General features: G+C 34.1%; 2 protein-coding genes across 3 annotated transcripts in view; one reads left to right on the top strand and one right to left on the bottom strand.

Annotated features, from left to right (window-relative positions):
* DPH5 (diphthamide biosynthesis 5) overlaps positions 1–2,316 on the top strand; it is a 41,633-nt gene extending 39,317 nt beyond the window's left edge. For both annotated transcript variants that reach the window (XM_031967169.1, XM_031967168.1), the window contains exon 8: positions 828–2,316. In XM_031967169.1, the coding sequence (XP_031823029.1) occupies positions 828–1,054 (227 nt within the window). In that variant the 3' untranslated portion in view covers positions 1,055–2,316. The remainder of the gene's footprint in view (positions 1–827) is intronic.
* Positions 2,317–13,768: 11,452 nt separating this feature from the next.
* The window catches only part of SLC30A7 (solute carrier family 30 member 7), a 74,913-nt gene continuing 65,992 nt past the window's right edge, over positions 13,769–22,689 (bottom strand). The window contains exon 11 of the mRNA XM_031967167.1: positions 13,769–13,874. Within this exon, the coding sequence (XP_031823027.1) occupies positions 13,827–13,874 (48 nt within the window). The 3' untranslated portion in view covers positions 13,769–13,826. The remainder of the gene's footprint in view (positions 13,875–22,689) is intronic.

The raw sequence follows: 22,689 nt of genomic DNA, 5'->3' as shown, positions 1-22,689 counted from the left end.
TACATATGTCTTTTGTATCCCCTCCTTATATCAGACCTGGAGGCTGACTTCTACTTCCTCTTGCCAATTATATGCCCTCCTACTCTCACCCCCATTCAGCAACCTTTCCTTCTCTGAGATTCATTCTATCCAAATACATCCTCCTCTCCCCTTATTGGGTATGCTGTACTGTGGGTTCTTTTGCTGTATGGCTCATTATCCCTGCAGTGGCCTTTTTTTTTCTTCCTCAGGCCACCTAAGCTTATAACCATTCTCTCCTATGAGAATTCGTTGCCTAATATTTAAAATTTTTATAAATAGGTTTTGTGTATATTATTTCTTATCACTATTTACCATATTTCTTCTACAACTTATTCCCTCCCACAGATGCATCCTTTATGATAAAGCACTTTTTAAAAGAAACTTTTAAAAATTGCACAAAACTACCCAACATATCAAAAGTTTAGTCATTACAATTTCTTAATTCAGTCAGTTTAACACAAGTATTTATAATAAGTACTTAATCAGTCCTTGCTCTTGTTATTTATATTCTTCCAAAAGAATGAGGGTAGAGGTTCTGATAAATAGAAGGGATAAAGAGTGGTGTTTTGCAGGAGGGTGGGCCTTTCCATGCTTGTTAATGAAAGCTACAGTTGCGTTGAGGCAGATGAGCAGGAAGAGGCACTTGTTTAGTGTTATTGAGGGAGAAACTAAAATGTGTTCAGAGAACATTAGAAACACATAAATGGAAGGTGTGCACAAAATACCTCTGATGTAGCTATTAAAGACGGGTTATTGAGGAGATTCTGATTCTGACTCAGTTTGAAATACTTGTCCTTATTTTATAGCTATCACCGAGGAGACCATCTGCGTGGGCCTGGCCAGGGTGGGATCTGAGGAGCAGAAAATTGCTGCTGGCACCTTACAGCAAATGTGTACTGTGGACCTGGGAGGGCCCTTGCATTCATTAATTATAACAGGAAATTTGCATCCGCTGGAGGCAGAAATGCTAAAATTGTTTCCTATGCCTGAAGATGATTCCGAAACCCCGAGTGTTGATAGCACCTGCCCCTAATAGCCACTGTTTCTTCTTTCCTTTATTCAGTGTCAGATGTATATAGAAAGATGTGCACCTTCAAAAGGCAAAACAAATGGATAAACATTTGGATCCATCTCGTGAATAAAAAGTGAAGATAAATCCATTTAACAAAACTTACTTTCATTAGAGGCCACATCATTCCTTCTGAGGTTAAGATCAATTGGTGTCACCTTGACCACTTTGCAAGATAATTTGGCTTGCAGGAGAGTGCAGACAAAGCAGGAAAGTAATAGAGATAAGCACAGTGGTTTTATAACTTTTCCTTCACTTAAGAAATTGGGTTAAAAATTGCTTTGTCTGCAATTATAGGGTAAAACACAAGAGGGACAATGGAATATGAATCATTCTGACTTAAAATCTACTAGCTCTCATTTTTGGAGGGGAAGAAATGACAGCTGTTAGAAGAAAACTAAGTAAATGATTGCTAACATTTCACTCACTATAATTTGCTTGTCTCTTTATGCAAGCATAGGATAAATTTTTCTGCCTTGAGTTAAAAAGATAATGCTCTGAGAAAGATTTAGAGAGAACAAACCACCATCTAAGTCCCACTCACCTATAAGTACAAGAGTACATACCATGTCAAGTGACACCCATCTGAATTGACCTGTCTCATTTAAACTGACACCCTAATTATGTGGCATTAGGCTGGCTACGATACGTGGGTTGTGTTGCATTGGAAATGTTTTATCAACCACATATAGTTGCCATTGGATTTTAAATAGATACCATATTTCTCATTTATGCTGACAAAAGGCTGACTACAGAAAAAGAAAGAACTTAAGATACAACCATAGTCTGTTTAAAGATTCATCATTCAGTGAAACTCATTAAATCTTATCATTTATGTACAAGTTTGTTGTGTTTTGACAATAGTATTTATTATGAACCTCAGCTTCCGTGCTCTTGTGTAGTTTCAATCATTAAATGTGATGTGTAGTAACTTATAGGTAAATGCAAATTCAGCTAGATAGATGTTTCTTCTCATAGGTCTGAGCAAATTATCCAGTCTCACTGGGCACGTGGTTTGCTTAGTTATTCTTTAGAGATAACTTATTAAAAAATGTATTCTGTATATGTTTAAGATGACATAATTCTTGTGATAGTCATTTCTCAATGTATTGTGAACTGTGAGTTGGGGGAGGGAAGGGGAACTGGTCAGTACTAATTGTATACTGTTTCCTGTTATGAAACCAGAAACTTTTTAACTGTAAAATACAAAGCTCAAGGAAATAAGACTTGCACTGTGTGATTGTTGGCTAAAGACTCAGTGACAGACTTTTAATGTAAAGGCAGGTTTGGGTTGATATTTGGCTGCCATGAGCAATTTTCCAATTTGCCATGAGCAAGTAGTGCGTCTTGGGTCTGGAGCTGAACAACATGCGTACGGGCTCTGGGTATGGCAAATGAATGGCTCAAATGAGACACAATCACAGAATTTAATACTTGGAAGAAATCTCAAAAAACATCTATTCTAACCCATTATGAAAAGAATCCATTACAATAACCACAGATCTCTAGAAAAAAGAAAACCTCTACTTAAAGTAGCCTATTACACTTCTGGAGAGTTCTACCTTCAGTTTGCCTCTTTACAACATCAGCCAATGCTCTGAGTTCTGACCTCTGAGAAAATAAGTCCTCTGTGTTACAGCTCTTTAAATAGAAGGAAACAGAATAACTGTCCTTTACCTTCTCTGCTGCAGGCTAATTTTTTTACTGACAGTGGTCCAGACTCAAGACCCTTTACCTAGGTTAACTTTCTCTGAAAACTCCTTTTTAATGTCCCACAGAGGTTTCCAGAATTGAGTACAATACTTGTGATAAAGCTGGATCTAGGAAACTAATGCATAAGCTACAGGACTAGCCTAGAATCACATAGTGGAGGCCAAATTTGAAATCGGCACTTAATGACTTCAGGCCCAACACTTATCTCGTTTGCTTGTAGAGGAGGGACTGGCCAATTTCACCAACTGAAAACCAATTTCCATTCACACGGCAAACAAGCTGGCTGGGCTAAAGCAAAGCACCCTGGGGGAGATGGATCCAGACATGTTAGGCTACCACAATAACCCTGACCATCTTCCCTCAGTGAGGTGGGGACAGTCTAAGACCCTGACACCAATACTCATGACCAAACATCTAGCGTATGCCCACAGCCATTGGGTTGATCAACAACTTTGAAAATTCAGCATGGCAATTGCTGAATTGCAACAGCCACATCTAAAGACCTAGGAAAGCAAGTTATTGTCACCAATGTCTTTGGCACTATCATTTGGTTTAAAATCAGAAACTCAAATGATTTTTAGTGGAAAATGGCATTTAAAAGAAACATTTGAAAATCTTTGTTGCTGCACCTGAGCAATCTGAGTCCTTTCCTTCCGACTTGTAGTTACAACCTAACTAATGTCCTTTCTCATTAGAATGTGAGCTTGAGAGCAGAAACTTTTACTTTTCTATTTGTAAGCTCAGCACTTAGCAGTGTTTTTGTACACAGAAAATACCTGCTCTTGTTTTCAAGGCCAGTAGAGACCAAACCAACTCCATGTAAAATCTGCTTTTAAAAATGTTAGTTACTGGCATACATCTAACAGCTGTAACATTTCAAAACAAGTTAAAACCCTTGTAAATATAAGCTTTATCTCATATTTACATAAAATGACTCGTCATTTTACTTGCTACTTTGAAAGCCCAGGTAAAGTTAGTTGATAGTGACATTTTTAAAACTCCCAAGTTAAACAATAGAGCTCCAGGTACTATGATCTTAACACCCAAATTATCACTAAACATCTTGTAAATCCTCTGTGTTGCCTTTAAATCAGCTTTGTGTGTTTGTTGGTTTGGGAAATACCTCTTCCCCCCCCCCCCCCCCAAAAAAAAAAAAAAAGCATTTTTTTGTACTATTCTGGCAATAGTTTTCTGTAGTGACCAAAAATAAAATATTTTTCAATGTAGCTGAATACTGTACCAAGAATATCAGGGAAGTGGGCAAGCAGAGATGGAAAGATAAGTTTAAGAAATCGTCTTAAATTGGTGCTCTAATATGACATAATACTAAGCAGTCTCTCCTGCTTTGTTACTTTCATTAACTTTTTTTTTTTCATACGGACTGAATAAAGTTGAAAGGGTTATTTATGAAACTAGAAATTGATTCAAGATTTTAAAATTAAAAGTCTTAAGCTTGGATAAGCAGAGATTGCCTGAATAAAATAGAATCCTATCAATGTTTTTCTTCAGAACAAAGAAGCAGGATTTAGAGCTGGAAAATAAGACCAGCCATTTAGTCTGACTCACTTAGTTGAGGCACAGAAATTAAGTAATTTGTCCCTTAGTTACCCAGAGTAACACTAGAATTTGAGTCCGGGCATTTTTTCCACTTCCATGCTATATAGATTGGACCATAGAACTTTGGAGCTGAAAGGAATCCTGACATATCTAAATAGTAACTAGAATATGAATCCCATTTATGATATCCTGGTCCAATAGTGGATTACTGATTTCCAATGATGAATATTCATGACCTCTGGACTCCCATTTTAGAGTAAGGCTAAACTCTTTTTTGCATTCCATTGGTCCTAGTTCTGCCCTCTGAAATTGTACAGAATATGTTTAATTCATACTCCATGTGACAACTCAATATTTGAAGACCAGAAAAGAATAAATTACCTCCCAGCAGTTCTTTCAGGATTTTATCTTTGAATCCTCGGGGCCTATCACTGTGCCTTAGACAACTGACAAATGCTTTTTGATTGGTTGATACCCTTTTTGGCCCACCCATCTCTGGCTATGTTTTATGTTTAAAAACAAAGCAGAATCTGTCTTAATTAGAACAACATTATAAACCCTAAGGAAAGAATTAGTATGGAAAGAATGTTACCCTGGGAAATGAAAATGCCTGTAATGGGGAACAATTGCCATTGTCATATGTGAGTTGTTTAAAAGGTGATCTGATTTCATCTGAGATCCAAGTTATTAATACAACCTAGCTGCAGAGAATTATTCTTCACATGAGGAATTGGATATGACAAAACTTTTCCAATTCTCTTGCCTGCCTTTTTTCTCTATCCTGTTAGGCAAATTTCCTAACTTTTCAGTGTCGTCGCCACGAGTCACTTCCAAGGACAAGAAGTGGTGTGTAGGGGGAGAGGGAAATAAATGGGTGTATGAACATTCAAACATATAAAAAAAGAGATTGCTTTTTGTTCCCTCATATCTAGGAATGTCTGTTTTGTTTGATGAATCACATCAAATACTGTGGGAGAGAAACAATAAAGGAAAAAGACAGTCTCTAGTTTAAGGGAACAAACAGTCACAAATGCAAACACTAACAAGATAGAAATCACCTATTTAGTTCTGAAATCTGTCAGCTCTAATTCAACAGCTTCATTTCAAAGATGATGGAACTGAGGTCCAGAGATTAAATGATTTGTCGATAATTTGCACTACATATTCCCAATGGGTTGGAAGCAATGACCATATTTTACATAATTACCACTTTGAGTACCTATGACCACTTCTGATGGTTCATTACTTACACTAATCAGGATGACTAAATAGCTAAGACAGGATTTGAACACAGGTTTTCAGATGCCAAATCTAAGCACTTTCCCCTCCTTTTCACAATATTGTACAGTGGTTCAGAGAATTCATCAGTGTGGACTTGAGTGTTCCAACACCACCACAAGGTGGTACTTTAAGTAATAGATAGGTATATTTTAGACCAACAAAAGGGGAAAGTAAGGTAAAGGAAACTATAAGGAACAAAGGCAAGACATAAAAAATGAATATGCAGAAATGGGGACTATTTACCAGAAAAGAGTTGGGGGACGGGAGCTGACTGACTTTCAAGGTCCTCTACAATTCCGCTTAGCCATTTTCTACTCCCAATCCTTTTTTATCAGATTGTTATCTTCCACATATTCTCATCAAAATGGATTTCTTTGTCATTTTCCCCTACATAGTACCATCCAGTATCCCAGCCTTTGCCCACCCTTTCTCTGCTACCTTTTCCATCCGTTCTATAAAGCCCAATTCAAATGCTACATATAGTTCTCTTTTCCACATCAGAACTTTCCTTACTGCAATTTCAATATATCAATTATTGGTGTAAGAAATTAAACAGGAATTTTTGAAGAGTTTTATGGAAGCTGCAGACAATGTTCAAAAGCCAGCAAACAATAGTCTATGACCAAATAAATAGTTAACTAAATTTTACAATAAGGCACTATAAGACATAAAAGAAAACCCCATAAAAAGAAAAGGAAAAAATTCAATCTTCTCTGGTGCAGAGGGAGGATCAAAACATTTTATAGATTTTTTCCAGATCACAGGAACACCACCATACTCTTAATCCCACCAACTACATACACATAACCAGCACCATATTCTTGTTAGCTTCCTACCCTTGCCAAGAAGTAGGAATGAATTCTCCATGGAAGACATTTGCTTCTGTTTAGAGAGAAAAAAAGTAAACACTAATAAATGTTTAACAAGTGAGTTTCTAATGGTTAAGTGGATAAAAGGGACCTGGGTTCCAGGCCACCAAGAGAAAGAACTGAATACCACAAAACAGAGCATTCCAAAAATAAACTATTAATTCTGACTAGGTCAGTATTTTAAACTCCACCCAGGTGTGCATTTCTAAAGACTTAATTTGCCATATTTTTTCCTAAGGAAAGGAAAGGTAAACTGCTTTCATCACTTGAAGTTACAAAGCAATTAACCTAAGTTGAAAAAATTAATCAGTTTTCATTTTGCCACTTACCCATCATGAAGAGTTCAAATCAAGCTTGTAATCATGTAGTCCTGATCATTTTTTCTTTTTTATACTTGTACTCACTGTCAAACCCATGGTTGAAAAAGAGAGAACTACTCAAACTTGGAACTTCTTCCATTCTTTCCAAAAGAACAAATCTAACTTGATAATGCTTGTTGAGTTATGCATTGGTGATCTCTGATGTCTGAGAAACAGACAGTAATTCAAGGCAAATCTCAAGCTCTAATAATACTGCTCTCCTTATCAACCACAATAATTGTTCCCTTCTTTTACAATATATAAATACATACATGTATATACACATATATACGTGTGGATAAATATATAAATACATACATACACACACACTTTTATATTTTGGGGAAATAAGGATCATTTTGAGATTTCTTCCCCTCATCTCCACTTCGATTTGTTGCTGCAGCTCAGAATTCAATTAAGTACCGAGTACTAACAAAAACAATTCAGATACAGATTTTTAAACCAAAGTTTTATTGAAAGAACATTTTCATACAATATCTTTCATGGTCCTTTTTAAAAATACATTTGATGTTATACTTTACATATTACTGTCTTCAAGTAGAAAGGGTGGAATATACCTTTATAGATTTATTCTATTGCACTTGAGCATATTAGAATTTCTTATTTCAGCATTTAAAAACCAAATTACAACAAAATCTTTAAAATTTTATTCCATATGCATTATGGGTTGGTATTAAAGACTTGGTTGGATGCCCCAGACTTCACCAAAAATTTAAACCTTAATAAGAGGAAGCAGGAAGGTTATGTACTCTGCAGCTCAGTTTAGTGTCTACTGCTTGGAATGGTTTTTGGCAACTTTTTATTCACAGTACTTCAGATGCAAAATATCCTACTCTGTAACTTCATAAAATCCACACTAATTTTTACAAGTGCGTGTGGGCGTGCACGCACGCACACACACACACACATTTATTCACAGTGCTTCAGATGCAAAATATCCTACTCTGTAGCTGTTCATAAAATCCACACTAATTTTTACACACACACACACACACACACACACACACACACACACACACACACACACACTCTTACATACTCACTCACACACCCCTATGTAGTAACCAAGTTACTGAGGTTTACTGCAGTTGAAGTAAATGCAGACATGATTTATGAAAACTTAAAACCTACTACTTGTAATCTAACATATCTAGGACAGAGTCTCCAACCAGTCTGAAAAACACACTACATGTAATTAAATTTCAGTAAGCAAGTTTTCCTGTCATAGGAAAAGACTAGAAATTTAAAGAAGTGGCAGTATGTTGGAGCAGAGAGCTTTAAGGCAGGATGGCTACTGCAACCTAAGGTATTTAGAGGTAGAAGAAAGAGAATTAAAGTAAAAATATAAAAATGATTTATTACGCAAAAATTGTTTATAAGTGTGTAGAGCCTCCTTACTCTAAAAGAATTTGGTAACCATATTGGTTTCCAGCTTGATACACTACAATCAAAAAACCCTATATCTTTCTAACATTATGCTAAATATCTATATCATCAAAACTTACACAAACATGGGAGTGCTCAACACAAAATGGAGACAAGTTTGACTTTAGAATGTTGTGTAAAAAATATCTAAACTCAAGACATCTTAGGTTTTATAGCCTCAGTTCTACGAATTTGCTATGTGACAATATACAATGCAAACAATGTCTTTCTCCTGCTTCTACTTCATTTGTTAAAAATAAAATCTACCTCAGCAATGTCTTTTTTAATTCCAATTTAAATGACAGTCCTTTATTTTGTATAAAATACAATAGGAATGCTTAAAGAATCATTGTACCATGCTTATTACTTTCTCCTGACTTTAGGGCTGCTCTACTCAATATACTCATAATACCCATTTATTTAATATTGAACAAGTACCTTTATTAGGTTCTTTTGTACAAACACTGTGTTAGGTGTTGGCAGAGAACTCAGAAATGTAAGACATAGTTCCCTTTCCTCAAGGAATTTATGGTATAATGCTTTCAAACACTATTATAATTAACAAATTTAAAAAAAACAAATTTTCTGCATTTAGAAATAGTTTTAAATTGGATGTTATTTTTCTTATAAACTCAATTGCTTGATTCTTTGTATAGCTCATCACTTTACACAAAAGATTTGATTCTTAACATCTAAAATAAAACTTTATATAAAATCCTATTTCAACATCTCTATCAAATTGAATAGCTAATTAGGTAAGGAAAAGAAATCTTCAATAAATTAAATTAAAGAATTTGGCAAATAAGGGATTGTGATGGGGCTCCATTTATCCTTTCTAAAAGTTCCCATTAATTTGTCTACCTTGTGAGAGTCTCCATGAAATTAAATTAATCTATCTGTTATAGAAAAAGACAGTATTTACTATTTAAAGTCATCTATTTCTACTCAGCAGTGCAGTGGATCTTATTAATACTAGACACTGAGGACAAGATGGTCTAAGAATGTAAACATCACTAATGACGGGATCATGCAGATAGAATTTATTCCCAACATTAAAAATTTGGGCATGATAAATTCATAAAATGCTAATACATTTCACAGTTCCTGGAATCAAATTTCTTTGCAATTAGTAAAAAAATTTAATGGCCTCACAAAAATATGATTAAAGACATTCTGTCTAAACTGAGTACTGAATTTCATTTCTTCGTGCAAAAATGTTACCCAATAATCTGTATAGTTTGTTTTTTAATGTTTTGATGGTAAAAATCAGGCCAGTTAATTCATTTTGCAAAACATGGAAAATGATTACTGGTAGATAATTATGAGGTAAACTGCCTCACAAAGTAGGGGGAAATGAAGTAATCAAATCATCCCAAGAATACTTACATGTAAAACTAAGAGGATAACACACTGATATGCAACAGATTTGTCAATGCTTCTATTCACAGCATCACAACAACCACATTTAGTGTCTGATGCGTTGTTACAAACAAGTGGAAATGGCACTTAAAGTAAGTCAGTAAAGAGCAACTAGAGCTGACGCATATGGTTTTGAAGGCACTCAGGGATCAATTTTCAAAATCTTGAAGCCAGGAAAAAAAAAAAAAGAAATAATTGGAAAAAAAGAATACTAAAAGTTGTTAAAGAGACTGTAGAGCCCTCTTCTTGCTTAAAAAAAAAAAAAAAGCCATCTATAATTGATTCAGTGATTTTATGATGGTAGGAATGCTCAAAACTGCACAACTGAGAACAAACTTAAAGATAAATCTATTTCTTCAATGAAAAATATTGTGGCTTTGATGCTTATTAGCCGACTGACTATGGTAGGTCTTTAATCTCTCCAGTCCCAGTTTCTTCACATATATAGAGTGAATTAAATGATGAATATAAAATTCCTTACAAGTGTAAATCTATATAACTATAACTAAAATCAGGTCATCCTTGAGTTACCTTTCTGTTTTCTAAAGCTCTAAAATTTAATAAACATGAACAAGTAAAAATCTTAATTTAATGCAGAGAAAACAAACATTTACCAAGGGAAAATATCTTATGCAGAAGTTTCAACATCTTTTGTATATATTTTAAATGCTGAGGTTAACAAAAGAGGCTAATTTTTTTTTATATTAGAGTATTAAGAATTAATGTAATAACAGATACGTTACTTTAAAAAAATATCAATTAAGAAATCAAAAGATGGACCTTAACTTGATACAGAATCAGATTTCATTAAAGTGTTTTTGCTATATCACTGATTAGGTATACTTTGAGCAAATTTATAAAATGATTAGAATGTCTGGAAATAATGATATGCTGGGGAGGCAGCACAATGTAATAAAAAGACTATCAGACTGTCTATCAGAGGCTAAAAATTTGCTACTAATAGTTGTAAAATCTTAGGGAAGTAACTTTACCTCTCTGCCCTCTGTTCTCAGATGTCAAATGACTGGTATGATATCTTTCAGTTTTGTAATTAGCTGAATAAAATATTTTGCATTAAGTTTTCTCAACACTGCTACTTCTTACCCACTTGCTTAAAAATATAATGATTTTCTATGATTCTACAATTAAAAACACTCCTGATACTTAGCTAAGCTTGTTTAAGAAGAATATAAAGAACTCTAAGGAGACAAGGGAAAGCACAATGCCAAATGAGACTTAACATGATATCAGCTTAACATGACAAGAATGCCCAATATTTTTCCTATATAATCTCACTTACCCATTATATCTCCTAGAATGCTGCAGTCTGTTCTAGCCAAGAGAATATGAGGGCTTGTCTACTTCTAGCTAACAGAAAGACTAGACAAGAATCTGCATTTGGAAGTTAGCAAAAGCACGAAGTTATATATGTAAAAAAGTACACGTAAATTTGTTTAGGGAAGTTTCATTGCAAGGTAAAATGTTCCCTTAGCAATACAAATTTTTTTTTCAGTGAATGGGGTTTTATTTTGTTAAATGTTAGCAAAGTCTCAGTTTTACCAAAAAAAAAAAATTTGTTTTTGTAAAACTACAAAAGTTCTACAGTCCAACAATGATTACTAATCTTTTCTCTAAAAGAGAAAATTAACAACAAATTAATTATTTCTTGGCAAAATAATCTGAAGTAATACACTTTTACCAAGAAGGCTGTTAAATCAGTCATTCATGGAAAGAATAAGAAGGTGGTTACTACTATACTTTAAATATAATATACATTCATTTTAACTAAACGCAGCCTTGTGATTCAGGCTCCTACTTGTAGGGTAGAAGCAATGATAATAATTTTATTCATTAATCCAATATCTCTAAGTTGTCATCAAATGGAAAATGTATAATATCCATGCAACTTCTTAGTGTGCATTGTGAAGACAATTTAATAAAAAAAAGACTTTTCTTCATTAAAAAGTAGAGTGGCTCAGATTAGTGTCTGTAAAAATCCTTCTTTCTGCTGAATAGCAGATAGTATACATAATGACCATAAGAATGAGTACCTAGTACTTCTTCAAAACCCATACAACAATCATGCACATACCCACTTAGTGAAAATTTCATTCTCCACATTAGAAATGTTTTATATTCTTCTATATTCATTTGTCTTAAGTCATACTGATTCTATTATTTTTCTATAATATGAATATATTTTTGTGATAAGCATAAAGTACAAATCAAGAATTTCACAGGCTTAATAATGTTTGGGACATTAGAAAAGCAGAATCATGGGAATATGTATTTTTCTCACCCCTTTATAAGACTCCAATGATTATGTCAATTAAATTGATTACAACTGCATTGATTTTAGGTTCAGCAAATATCTCTAACAAATCTTACAGCTCTGAAACTACAAATAAATTTACAACAAAAGTATATGTACTTCCTACTAATCAGCAGCAGTAAATCCATAATTTAGTCCATATATATGTATGCATAGACAAGGTAGATAATTTTCCTAATGATAATCTATTACTTGTTTTCTTTTCCTTATGTGGAAACCATTGACATATTTGAATGCACCATAAATGCTTGGTTTTTAAGACTGGAGGTCAGAGATAAAGAAATCAGATAATTAAATTATACCATGGTAGAAAATGAACATTTTTTCATTCACAATGGAAAATTAAGAACTTGTTATTCACTAATATTCTCAAATATTCATTTTTAATGTTTAATGTTAAGTTTTTTTCTTAGTTATATCCATTTTTAACATGAAATGAAAATTTAATTTATAAGTAGAAAAAGAGTTATCCATTTCAGTATTCCTTTCAAAGTATCAATGCTTGTCCATAAGAATTACTTATCTTCACCTGTGGTTAAGATACCTGTGTTAGGTCCAGTGCTAAACTCACCTCCCATGGTTTATTTAGTCTCAGGATCTCCTGACTTTCCATTTAGAAAACTGGAAATAGTTCATCTAAATTCATTATATTCAAACTTCAGGGAGTTACTCAAAGCAATTTCACAAATGCAAAGCTTTGCACTGGGAAAAAAAAAAGCTAAAAAATATCAGCATTTGAAAAATGAAAAGAAAAAACACAAATCACCATCTCCACCCCCCCCCCCCCCCCCCCCAGGAGCCAGTAAGTATCCTTTCCTTTCATTTATTTATAAACTCCATAAAAATGGCAAGGGAGCCTTTAGGCTTGCTTCCCATATAAAGAATGGTTTTTACTAAAATGATTTGTAGATTAACACATTTAATCAAACCAAAACAGCCATTTTGTACAATGGATGTATTTGTAAATCTTTGAAAACAACTCAAAAGAGTAATTTATGTGATCATGAATTTTTTTTTAAAAAAAGTAATACCTTTTTATTTTGACAAGATAAAACAATAAAAGGGAATTTTTATACATTTAAAACTATGCTTGAAGTACACAAAAATAAATTCAGTATACATCAGTAGCAAGTCTTATTTTGTACAAGTTACAGTATGCCCATAAAAAAAAAAAATAAAACCCCCTGACGTTACATTTCTGTGCTGGCAAATATATTTTCTGAAGCAAAGGCACTTTGAAAACCCAATATGGTTTGGTTCATTAAGTTTGCAAAGTACAAACAATTTTACAAACATATGATTATATTGAAGAATGTCAACAATATGACATTACATACAAAACAGATTTCCTTTTTTAAACTTTTTTTTTCTTTTCTAATAACACTGGTTTGTGGGGAATGAGCTGTGGTTTCAGTAGCTTCAGAGAAAACATTACCAATGATCACAGGCCCACAATCTGAATTTCTACTGAAATAAAGATATGATAGTAGAAAAGAAATAAAAAGAAACCTTTAAAAAAAAGTGGTTTGGAAAAAGAGGGCACAAAAAACAAGACCAAAAGTCCAGGACAGATCTTTTTAATTTTGGCTCCTTAGAAGAGAACTCCTCCACTAGATCATAAAAGATGCATCTACTTGGTCTTCTTCACCTTGGAAGTTGTAGTGGTGATGGCTCTATTTTATAAAAGATGAGGACACAATGCTTTAGATTGTATAGTACCAGAAAACTTTGGTCCAAAGAGCACAATTTCTGATGATTCACTACATGGCAGCAAAGTCAATCTGTACGTAAAGTTGTCTTACTCCAGCCTGAGAAGTTGTAAAAGAGAAAATCAATGGAAAATAGAAATCAACAGAAACATATGATTCACAAAATAGTAAGTAAAATCTCACTTCTACACAAGTAAAATCTATAGAACAGGTAAGATTTGCTAAATACATCATACAGAACAGAACATTCCGTTCACCTACAGGCTTGACTTAGAGACCTCTGAGTCTCTTTCATCTCTAGGATCCCATAAATAATATGATTCTCATGGATTCAATCACGTCTTTGCAATTAATCCTTCTATTTATTAATTTAGCTCGAACCTCTTTGCTTGAGCTTCTCTTTTAAGAGGAACATCAACTTATATTACTTATAAAAGTTGCCAACACCTACATATAAGTACCGACAAAGGACAAATATTGAGTATTCTCTGCATGTCATCACTGAGATCCCCTTGTCCCCAGTAACTGCTCATGGGTAAATTGTAGGCTACCTAACAACATCAATCACAAAACTAGCATCCATATGGTACTTATTATATGTCGGGCACTGTACACTTTACAAATAACTCATTTGATCTTCTCAACAGCCCTGGGAAGTTGATACCATTATACCCATTTTACAATTGAGAAAACTGAGACAAACCCAGGATAAATGACTTGCCCAACATTACACAGCCAATAAGTGCCCGAGGCTGGATTTAAATCTAAGTCTTCTTGACTCTCTTATCCCCTTCACCACCTGACACCATAACTGTCTGGATGCCCTTTATAACCTATCTTCATTATATTTTTCCAGTTTTCTTTTATTTCTAGTGCATTTCCTGTTAATTATTTCCTATTTATTTTGTACACAACTTGTTAGTATATATCCATTTGCTTGTTTTTTTCCCATATTAGACTGTGAGCTCCTTAAGGGAAGAAACTGTCTTTTGCCTTTCTTAGTAACACCAATACTTAGCACAGTGCCTGGCACATAAATGCTTACTGACCGATTAAGCAGGTATTTTTTAAAAAAATCATTTTTTGCTTATTTAAAAAATATCCTTCTAGGCTTACTATATTTAATAGAGGTTTTGAGTTCTTTAAATATAAATAAGGACTACTGTCCATCACTGCTTCTCTGCCTCTCTCTATCAGACAACCCTGAAGATAAATAAGAACAATTTCAATGTAAGGTCAGGTTGGGATTGAACCCATATATAGATTCCAAGCAATAAATCAACTCTGCTAGATGCTGAGGACACAAGCACAATGAAATAATTCATACTGTAAAGAATTCACATTCTAATAAGAGAGGTAACAAATATATGTCAGCATAAATAAATATGTATAAACATACATAAAGCATAATTATAAATAAATGAAAGTGAATAATATACAGGAAGTAAGTATACATACAGAATCAAAGTAGTTAATTAAAAGCACAGTATTCTGAAAAGGAAGAAAAATGTATAACTTAGAAGATGGTATTTGAACTGCATTTAAAAGAAGAGAGGATCTTGAACAGGGCAGAGGTAAAAAGGAAGTACAAAAGAACAGACAAAGCAAAGACATAAAAGAGAAAATGAATGTCAAATGAGAGGATCATCAAACAGCCCATTTGTCTGGGGGAGAGCATTTCCCACTCTCCCATCCTATCACCCTTTTCCACCAACCATCTCAGGGGACTATCAAACCCAGGCTAACTGGCCACTTCTACTACAATCAATAGCCCTTGGGGATTGTGAGCATCATTATTCATCTGCTGCCCCTTATAACCTTTGTAGATTCTCTTCTTTCTTTCCCTAAATCATGCCAATCAATCAATACACATCTAGAAGGAAACATTGCAAACTTTTCCTCTTGTTCTTTCACTTATCCTCCTCAAACCTACCCATATTGGCTTCTACTTCAGCCCCCTCTGGGGATACTACCTTCTCTAGCATGGACTACATTTTTCTTTTTTTTTTTTTTTTTTTTTTTTTTAATTAATAGCCTTTTATTTACAGGATATATACATGGGTAACTTTACAGCATTAACAATTGCCAAACCTCTTGTTCCAATTTTTCACCTCTTACCCCCCCCCCCCCTCCCCTAAATGGCAGGATGACCAGTAGATGTTAAATATATTAAAATATAACTTAGATACACAATAAGTATACATGACCAAAACATTATTTTGCTGTACAAAAAGAATCAGACTCTGAATTATTGTACAATTAGCTTGTGAAGGAAATCAAAAATGCATGTGTGCATAAATATAGGGATTGGGAATTCAATGTAATGGTTTTTAGTCATCTCCCAGAGTTCTTTTTCTGGGTATAGCTAGTTCAGTTCATTACTGCTCCATTAGAAATGATTTGGTTGATCTCGTTGCTGAGGATGGCCTGATCCATCAGAACTGGTCATCATCTAGTATTGTTGTTGAAGTATATAATGATCTCCTGGTCCTGCTCATTTCACTCAGCATCAGTTCGTGTAAGTCTCTCCAGGCCTTTCTAAAATCATCCTGTTGGTCATTTCTTACAGAACAGTAATATATGGACTACATTTTTCTCACACAATCAGATATTGTGGCCCTAAAGCAGTTACAATGTCACTTCCTGAATCTCCAGTTGCACTGTTCAAAAAGCAACCTTTGACACCCACTCAATCACAATTAGAGAAGCCATAGTATTACACTGATCCCAACTTTGTCAAGGAATTCAGCACTTGCTCATCATCATTCTCCCCTCTCTAAGTGGCTCTTAAACTAAGGGATTTTACTATCTATGTAGATGAACCCGACTAACTCAGATTCCTTAAATGCCTTAATTTGGTCCTTTATTCCACTTCCTTTTCTATCACTATTTATCCAGCTCCAGAATACTCCCATCACCTGACTTCATCCCTAATCACCAGCTTCTCAATAAGAGAAGGGAGAAGTCACACAACTGTCATGACTGACTACATTAAAAATCATGACGGAAAAATGACCCTTGTTAAGGATCATTGTGTGATCCTTACCCTTGTATATGTACTCCAGAACTGCAGTTGCTCCCTATTGCCTCTAGGTTAAAAGATAAATTCTTGTTTAGGTTTTAAAGTCCTATATAACCTGACTTTTGCTTTTTAACCCCAATGTACATTAGTCTGCCACCCACATTCCAACATAACAAACATAATACACTATCTCCTATATTCAAACCTTTGCAACTTCCACAAGCCTGGAATGCAATCCTATCTTACTTCTGTCTAGCACAACCTTCTAAATGAAACTTTTCTTAATATTCCCAACTGCTAGCACCCTCCCTTCCAAACTACTTTGTATTAGCATTGTATATATTTGCATCTGTTCATTTTATATTTATGTTGAATATATATATAATTGTTGGCTCTACTATTAGAATATAAGATCCTTGCAAATATACTGTTTCTTTTTTGTGCATCCCAAGGACTCAGAACAATGCTTGACACATAGTAGGCAGTTAACAAATATTTATTGATAATTATATTTCTTCAAAGACTTTTTTTCTGTGTCTACTGATATAACAATATGGTCTGACATGCTTTTATTTTTAACATAATTAGTTACAATATTTTCCTAATGTTAACCCATCCTTGCTTCTCTGGTATAAATTCTACATCACAGTGAATGATTTTCGGAATAAATTGCTAGCCTTTTGCAAGGATTTTGCTTGAAAAATTTTAACCAATACTTGATAATTTAGGCCTACATATAGTTCTCTTTATTTTTGAATGTTTTTCTTCTCAATTTTTGTGAATAATTTGTGTAGAGGAGGAATTATTTTTAATCTGATGGAATCCTCCTCTAATTTTTTTTTTTTAATAAAAGTTATACTGGCAGATTATTTTGCCCAAAGGATGAGAAAAATAGTTTTATTCTGAAAGTATACAGAAGCATTGTTCTTACTTTATGTATAACTGAAAGTGTTTTAGGTATATGGTTGTGATTTCTAAAATAAGTGTTTCTAATTACCTATTACAAATGATTGTTTTATGCAATTGTTAAAAAATTAGAAGACTTCAGGCAGAAAAGTACTTCATAGCCATCTACCCCAAACAGCAGTTGAAAATGATTCCCCAGTTACAGTGTTTTTTGGATTCTAAGGGCCATCTTTGGAAGACAGAAAGAGGATGAATGAGGAAATTACAAATATATCCAAGTTATGGAAGCTGCTTCTTCTTCCTCTCATAGTGCCACAAAAGGCTGACTTTGCCAAAAGTAGGCCTGGTATTATGTAAATTATAATTTCATGTAAATTATAAGTCTTTGAGAAGAGAAGACTATGAAGGGGGATATCTGAGAAATCTCCTTCTAGGCACCAGTGGCAGAGAAGGTAGGGATTTTGACACTGTCTTGTTTTGCTTCTACTCCTACCCTTCTCTAGTTCATTTAAGTCAAATCTAGTTGCCCAACAAAAGATTCCTGTTAAAAACACTGGAAAGCATAAGCACAAAAGGATGTTTCCTTAAAATGATAAGTAGCATATACCTAAAAACATTAGCAAATACTATTAAAGAAATAAGTTAAAAAACCTTCCCAGTAAGATTAGGAATGAAAGAAGGATGGCCTTTATTACCAATATTATTCAATATTGTATTACAAATACTAGAAGTAACAATAATAGAAGAAAAAGAAATTGAAGAAATTTGAGTGAGTAATGAGGAAATAAAACTATTTCCTTTTGTATATAATATGATGATATACTTGAAAAATCCTAGAGATTCAATTAAAAAGCCAGTTGAAACAACAGTTTTAGCAAAGTTGCAAGATATAAAACAAAGCCATATAAATCCTCAGCATTTCTATCTATCACAAAGCCCCTCTGGAGATAATAAGAGATGCCCCATTTAAAATAATCACAGCCATCACAACTACCTAGAAATGGGCTATGTTTTCTAAATTGATTTCAGTTGTTTTACAAGCAAGAGCTTTACTGTACAGAATTTAATACCTCCATCAGAAGATTGTGGTAATCATCTAATCTATTTGGCATCTGAGGAATACTCTTTGTTATTCTTTCTCTGGAGAAATGATTATTTTCATGGTTCAGTGTCACTTGAGTTAGTTTCACTTTTATGAATTTATGTCATTTAGTGCATGTTTATTATTAATATGTTACTGTCTTTTGAATATAATGTAAATTCCTTATTTAATGATACAGCGAATTTTGATTTTTGTCTTGCAGAGAGATTGCAACTGTTGCTTTTTTAATTCATGAGATACTGGGAGAGTTCTGTTTTGGGTCTCTTTTTGATTTATTGTGTGTCTGCTTTTTTAGAGATGATCCTCATAAAAAAAAAGATTCTACGGTTTTGTTTTCTTATCCATTCTTTTTTTTGGACTTTTATTGGACTGCTTATATTCTTTCACATTTAAAATCAATAGTTAAGTTTCTGTTCTCCTCCATGTTTGTTTCTTCAATAAATTTTTATTGATGTCTGTTTTTTAATCATTATAGTTTTCTTCAGTAGGCCTCTTCTTCTCAGAGAACTAAGACTGCTAGAACAAATAGTGCTTATAGAGACAAAAGAAAAAATGAAAAAAAAAAAAATCAGTATAACAGAATGGCAAACTAAAAAGTCCAAAAATATATGGTGTCCTCTTGTATTTCTTCATTTGAGTCATGACTGACACATTATTATAATTTTATTATTTAACTTTTGTCATTTACAATATTTACAAATTTACAAATTCTGTTTACATTGTCATTACATTGCTATAGTCATTAAGTATGCTATCTTCTTGGTTTTCCTTACTTCACTCTGCATCAGTTCATGTAGATTGTGCCATGTATCTCTCTCTATTCATCACCATCATTTTTTCAGCCATTCTCCAGTTGATGGATTGTACTTGTTTTCAATTTTTTATCCCAAAAAGTGCTGCTATGAACATTTTGGTATATGAACTTGCTTATATAAGCCCAGTAATGTGCCTATCATTCCACAACCCCTCTGATTTTGACTATATGCTATTTTTGTCCTCTGCCAATTTGCAGGAAATGGGGTGAAACCTAGCATTTGTTTTTACTTACATCTCTCTTCTTCCTAGTGATTTAGAGAATTATTCATGTAGTTGTACTTTTTCTTTTAAGAAGTTTCTCTTAGTATCATTTGATTACTTATCTTTTGGGGAATGCTTATTGATTTTATATATCTATATACTTCCACCTTTATTCCTCTCTCCCTGTATACATTTAGAAATGAGTGTCTCTGCTATCATTTTCATTGCTGTGGTAATATTCTATCTTGGGCTATTGTATTCTTTCATCACTCCTACAATATATAAATAATTTCTTCAGGTTTATATTTTTTTTTCCTAAAAATGCTTTGATAATCTCTTTATTAATGAATATATCCTTTTGTTTTTTAAAGTTAACCTCAGATATGCAGAGGAGATTGAAATCTAAGGCTGTATTCTGACTACTCTTAGGAAGACATTGTTCCTTCCCTTCCCATATTTTCTGGCCTCAGGTTATTCAAATTTCTTTTCCTTTGTATTGAAAGCCTTTCTCCCAGCTACTTTCAGAATTTACTTTTTTTCCCCTCCTCAAACTGTTCAATTTAATCACTTACATGTCTTGAATTTGAAATATTAGATTTTTTTCAAAGATAAATCATGGATTATTTATTTCACTTGGAATTTTGCTTTCTGTGTTCACAAGTTCTATTGCTAATAAGCAATAAATATTGCTTATTATTTCTTGCATTTTTTTGTCTTTTGTTTCTCTTCTTCCAGACTGTCTTTCACTTTTAAATATTTTGTAGTCTTAATTGTCTTCACTTTTCTTTCTCTGTTGAGACTTTCCATAATAGATTCAAGTTTTTTCTACTTTGCCAATTATTTCTGCTGTGCAAACCATAAGTATTTCCAACAATTCTCATTTCTCATCCACATTTACTTCTCCAAATTTGTTTCACTTATGTTTTTATACACATGTATCTTTTCCTCAAGTAAAACTTTACTGTGTTCTTTATTTTTTTCCTCCACAGATTGATCTCCCTTCCTTTAAAAAATAATTTCTGAAAATAGGTTCATGGCTTATTCATTACTTTTTCATTATGTATTTACTTCCCTTGTTATGCCACAGTCTCTTTGAACTGTTCTACCTCAATTTCCCTGCACTAGTTTCCCTTATTGTCCTGACTGAGTTTCCCTGAATTGTTCCATCTCAGTTTCCTTAACTATTCTGTGTTGGAATCTTTACAAAGTGTTAAGCCATTGGAGTTGATTTGATCTTAGAAAGAGATATTTTGGGCCAGAACTTGAAACAAGGTACTAGGTGGAACTGATAGAAACAATGCTTGTGTTCACACCTCTAGAGAGCTCATAAGTATCTAAGTACTCAATGGAATTCACCCGTTTGGGAGGATGCAGGGCTTAGTAGGGATTAGTCGAAATTCACACCTCCCTTAGGGCCAGAGAGCACTCTGGGAGATAACCCAGAATCCCTCTCCCTCCAGAAGGCAGAGTTAACCTTTGGGAGACCACATATATAGGGAGCTCTTGGAGCTTGGGTTTTAGTTCTTCTTGTGGGACTTAGGAGACACTCTGAAAGAATAGCCTACAACTCCTATTTTGGAAGGAGAAATAAACGTTTGCATTTTTACCTGCTGGCTGCGATTTTGGAGTAATTCTTGATTATAACTGAAACTAAGACTGCCTCAAGAAAACCTTCACAATTCTGCCTCAATCCCCTTAATTGTAAAACCCCACTTTGGTCCATTAAGACCGATGACCATTTGCTCTAAGGTTATAAATTGTCAATGTGAGACTCAAGAAGAGGGGGAGATCAGACTTCCTGACTCCTAACTCCTATCCCCAAGAATTTATGACACTACCCTTCCAAAATATTCCAAAAGATAACATTATGCTGGATACCTCATTGACATCTTTACTGCTGTTTATTCAGACATCCTGACTCTGGCTTTTAAAGAATTTATAGCCTCCCCCCAATCCTGACAGAACCAAATGGGTCTGTGAAGAAGTTTCCCGCTTCGTTCCCCCTTTTTTGTTTGTAAAAGGTATATAAGGATTTGGGATTCTCCCATTCATCGCTAGATACTTTGAGATGAGAGTCCTGTCCAGTCAATTATGCTCTCCAATTAATAAAATATTAACAACTCTCTAATCTCTATCCTGCCTCAGTTTCTCCAGCATTACACCCTATTCTAGGTTAGAAACACCACAAATGCCTCTCTTTTGTTAATTCTTGTTAACTGATTGGTTGTTTTCCTTTTTACATGAAGAGAACCAAAATGACATACTGTGTTGGAGTCCAGTTACAGTATGGTCAATTGTGGCTGAACAGATCAATATGAGCTTGAGATCAGAATGCTCTGTCATAAGTTCAGACACAAATAGTACCTATAAATACTTGGAATAGCTTCTCTAATTTGGTGCATTTCATCTTTCTTTTGGGCTAATTCAATTCTGCTTAGCCCTTAGAGCACAGTACTTGATGAGGACAAGCCATGCTGGGTGGTCCTGTGGCAGTGTCTCCTCCCATGTCATATAATCTGTCCTAAAATTCTTAAGAGATGCCTTGAGAATATCCTTGTATTGCTTTTCCTGATCATCTTAAGTACACTTGCCCTGTATGAATTCTTTTGGCAAGTATACATTTGGCATTTGAACAATATGGCCAGCTCAATGGAGTTGTGCTCTCTGCAGTAGAGTTGAAATGGTTGGCAGTTTAATTTGAGAAAGGACCTCAGTGTCTGGTCCCTTATCCTGCCAGGTGATCTTCAGAATCTTCCTAAGACAATAAATGGAAGAAATTCCGTTTCCTGCCATTGCGCTGGTATACTGTCCAAGTTTCACAGGCATAACAGCTCTGTAGCTCTTCAGTTTTGTAGTCAGTCTAATAA

Source organism: Sarcophilus harrisii, chromosome 4 (genome assembly GCF_902635505.1).
Source record: "Sarcophilus harrisii chromosome 4, mSarHar1.11, whole genome shotgun sequence".
Lineage (NCBI taxonomy): Eukaryota > Metazoa > Chordata > Mammalia > Dasyuromorphia > Dasyuridae > Sarcophilus > Sarcophilus harrisii.
This window is presented reverse-complemented; position numbering and strand designations above follow the sequence as displayed.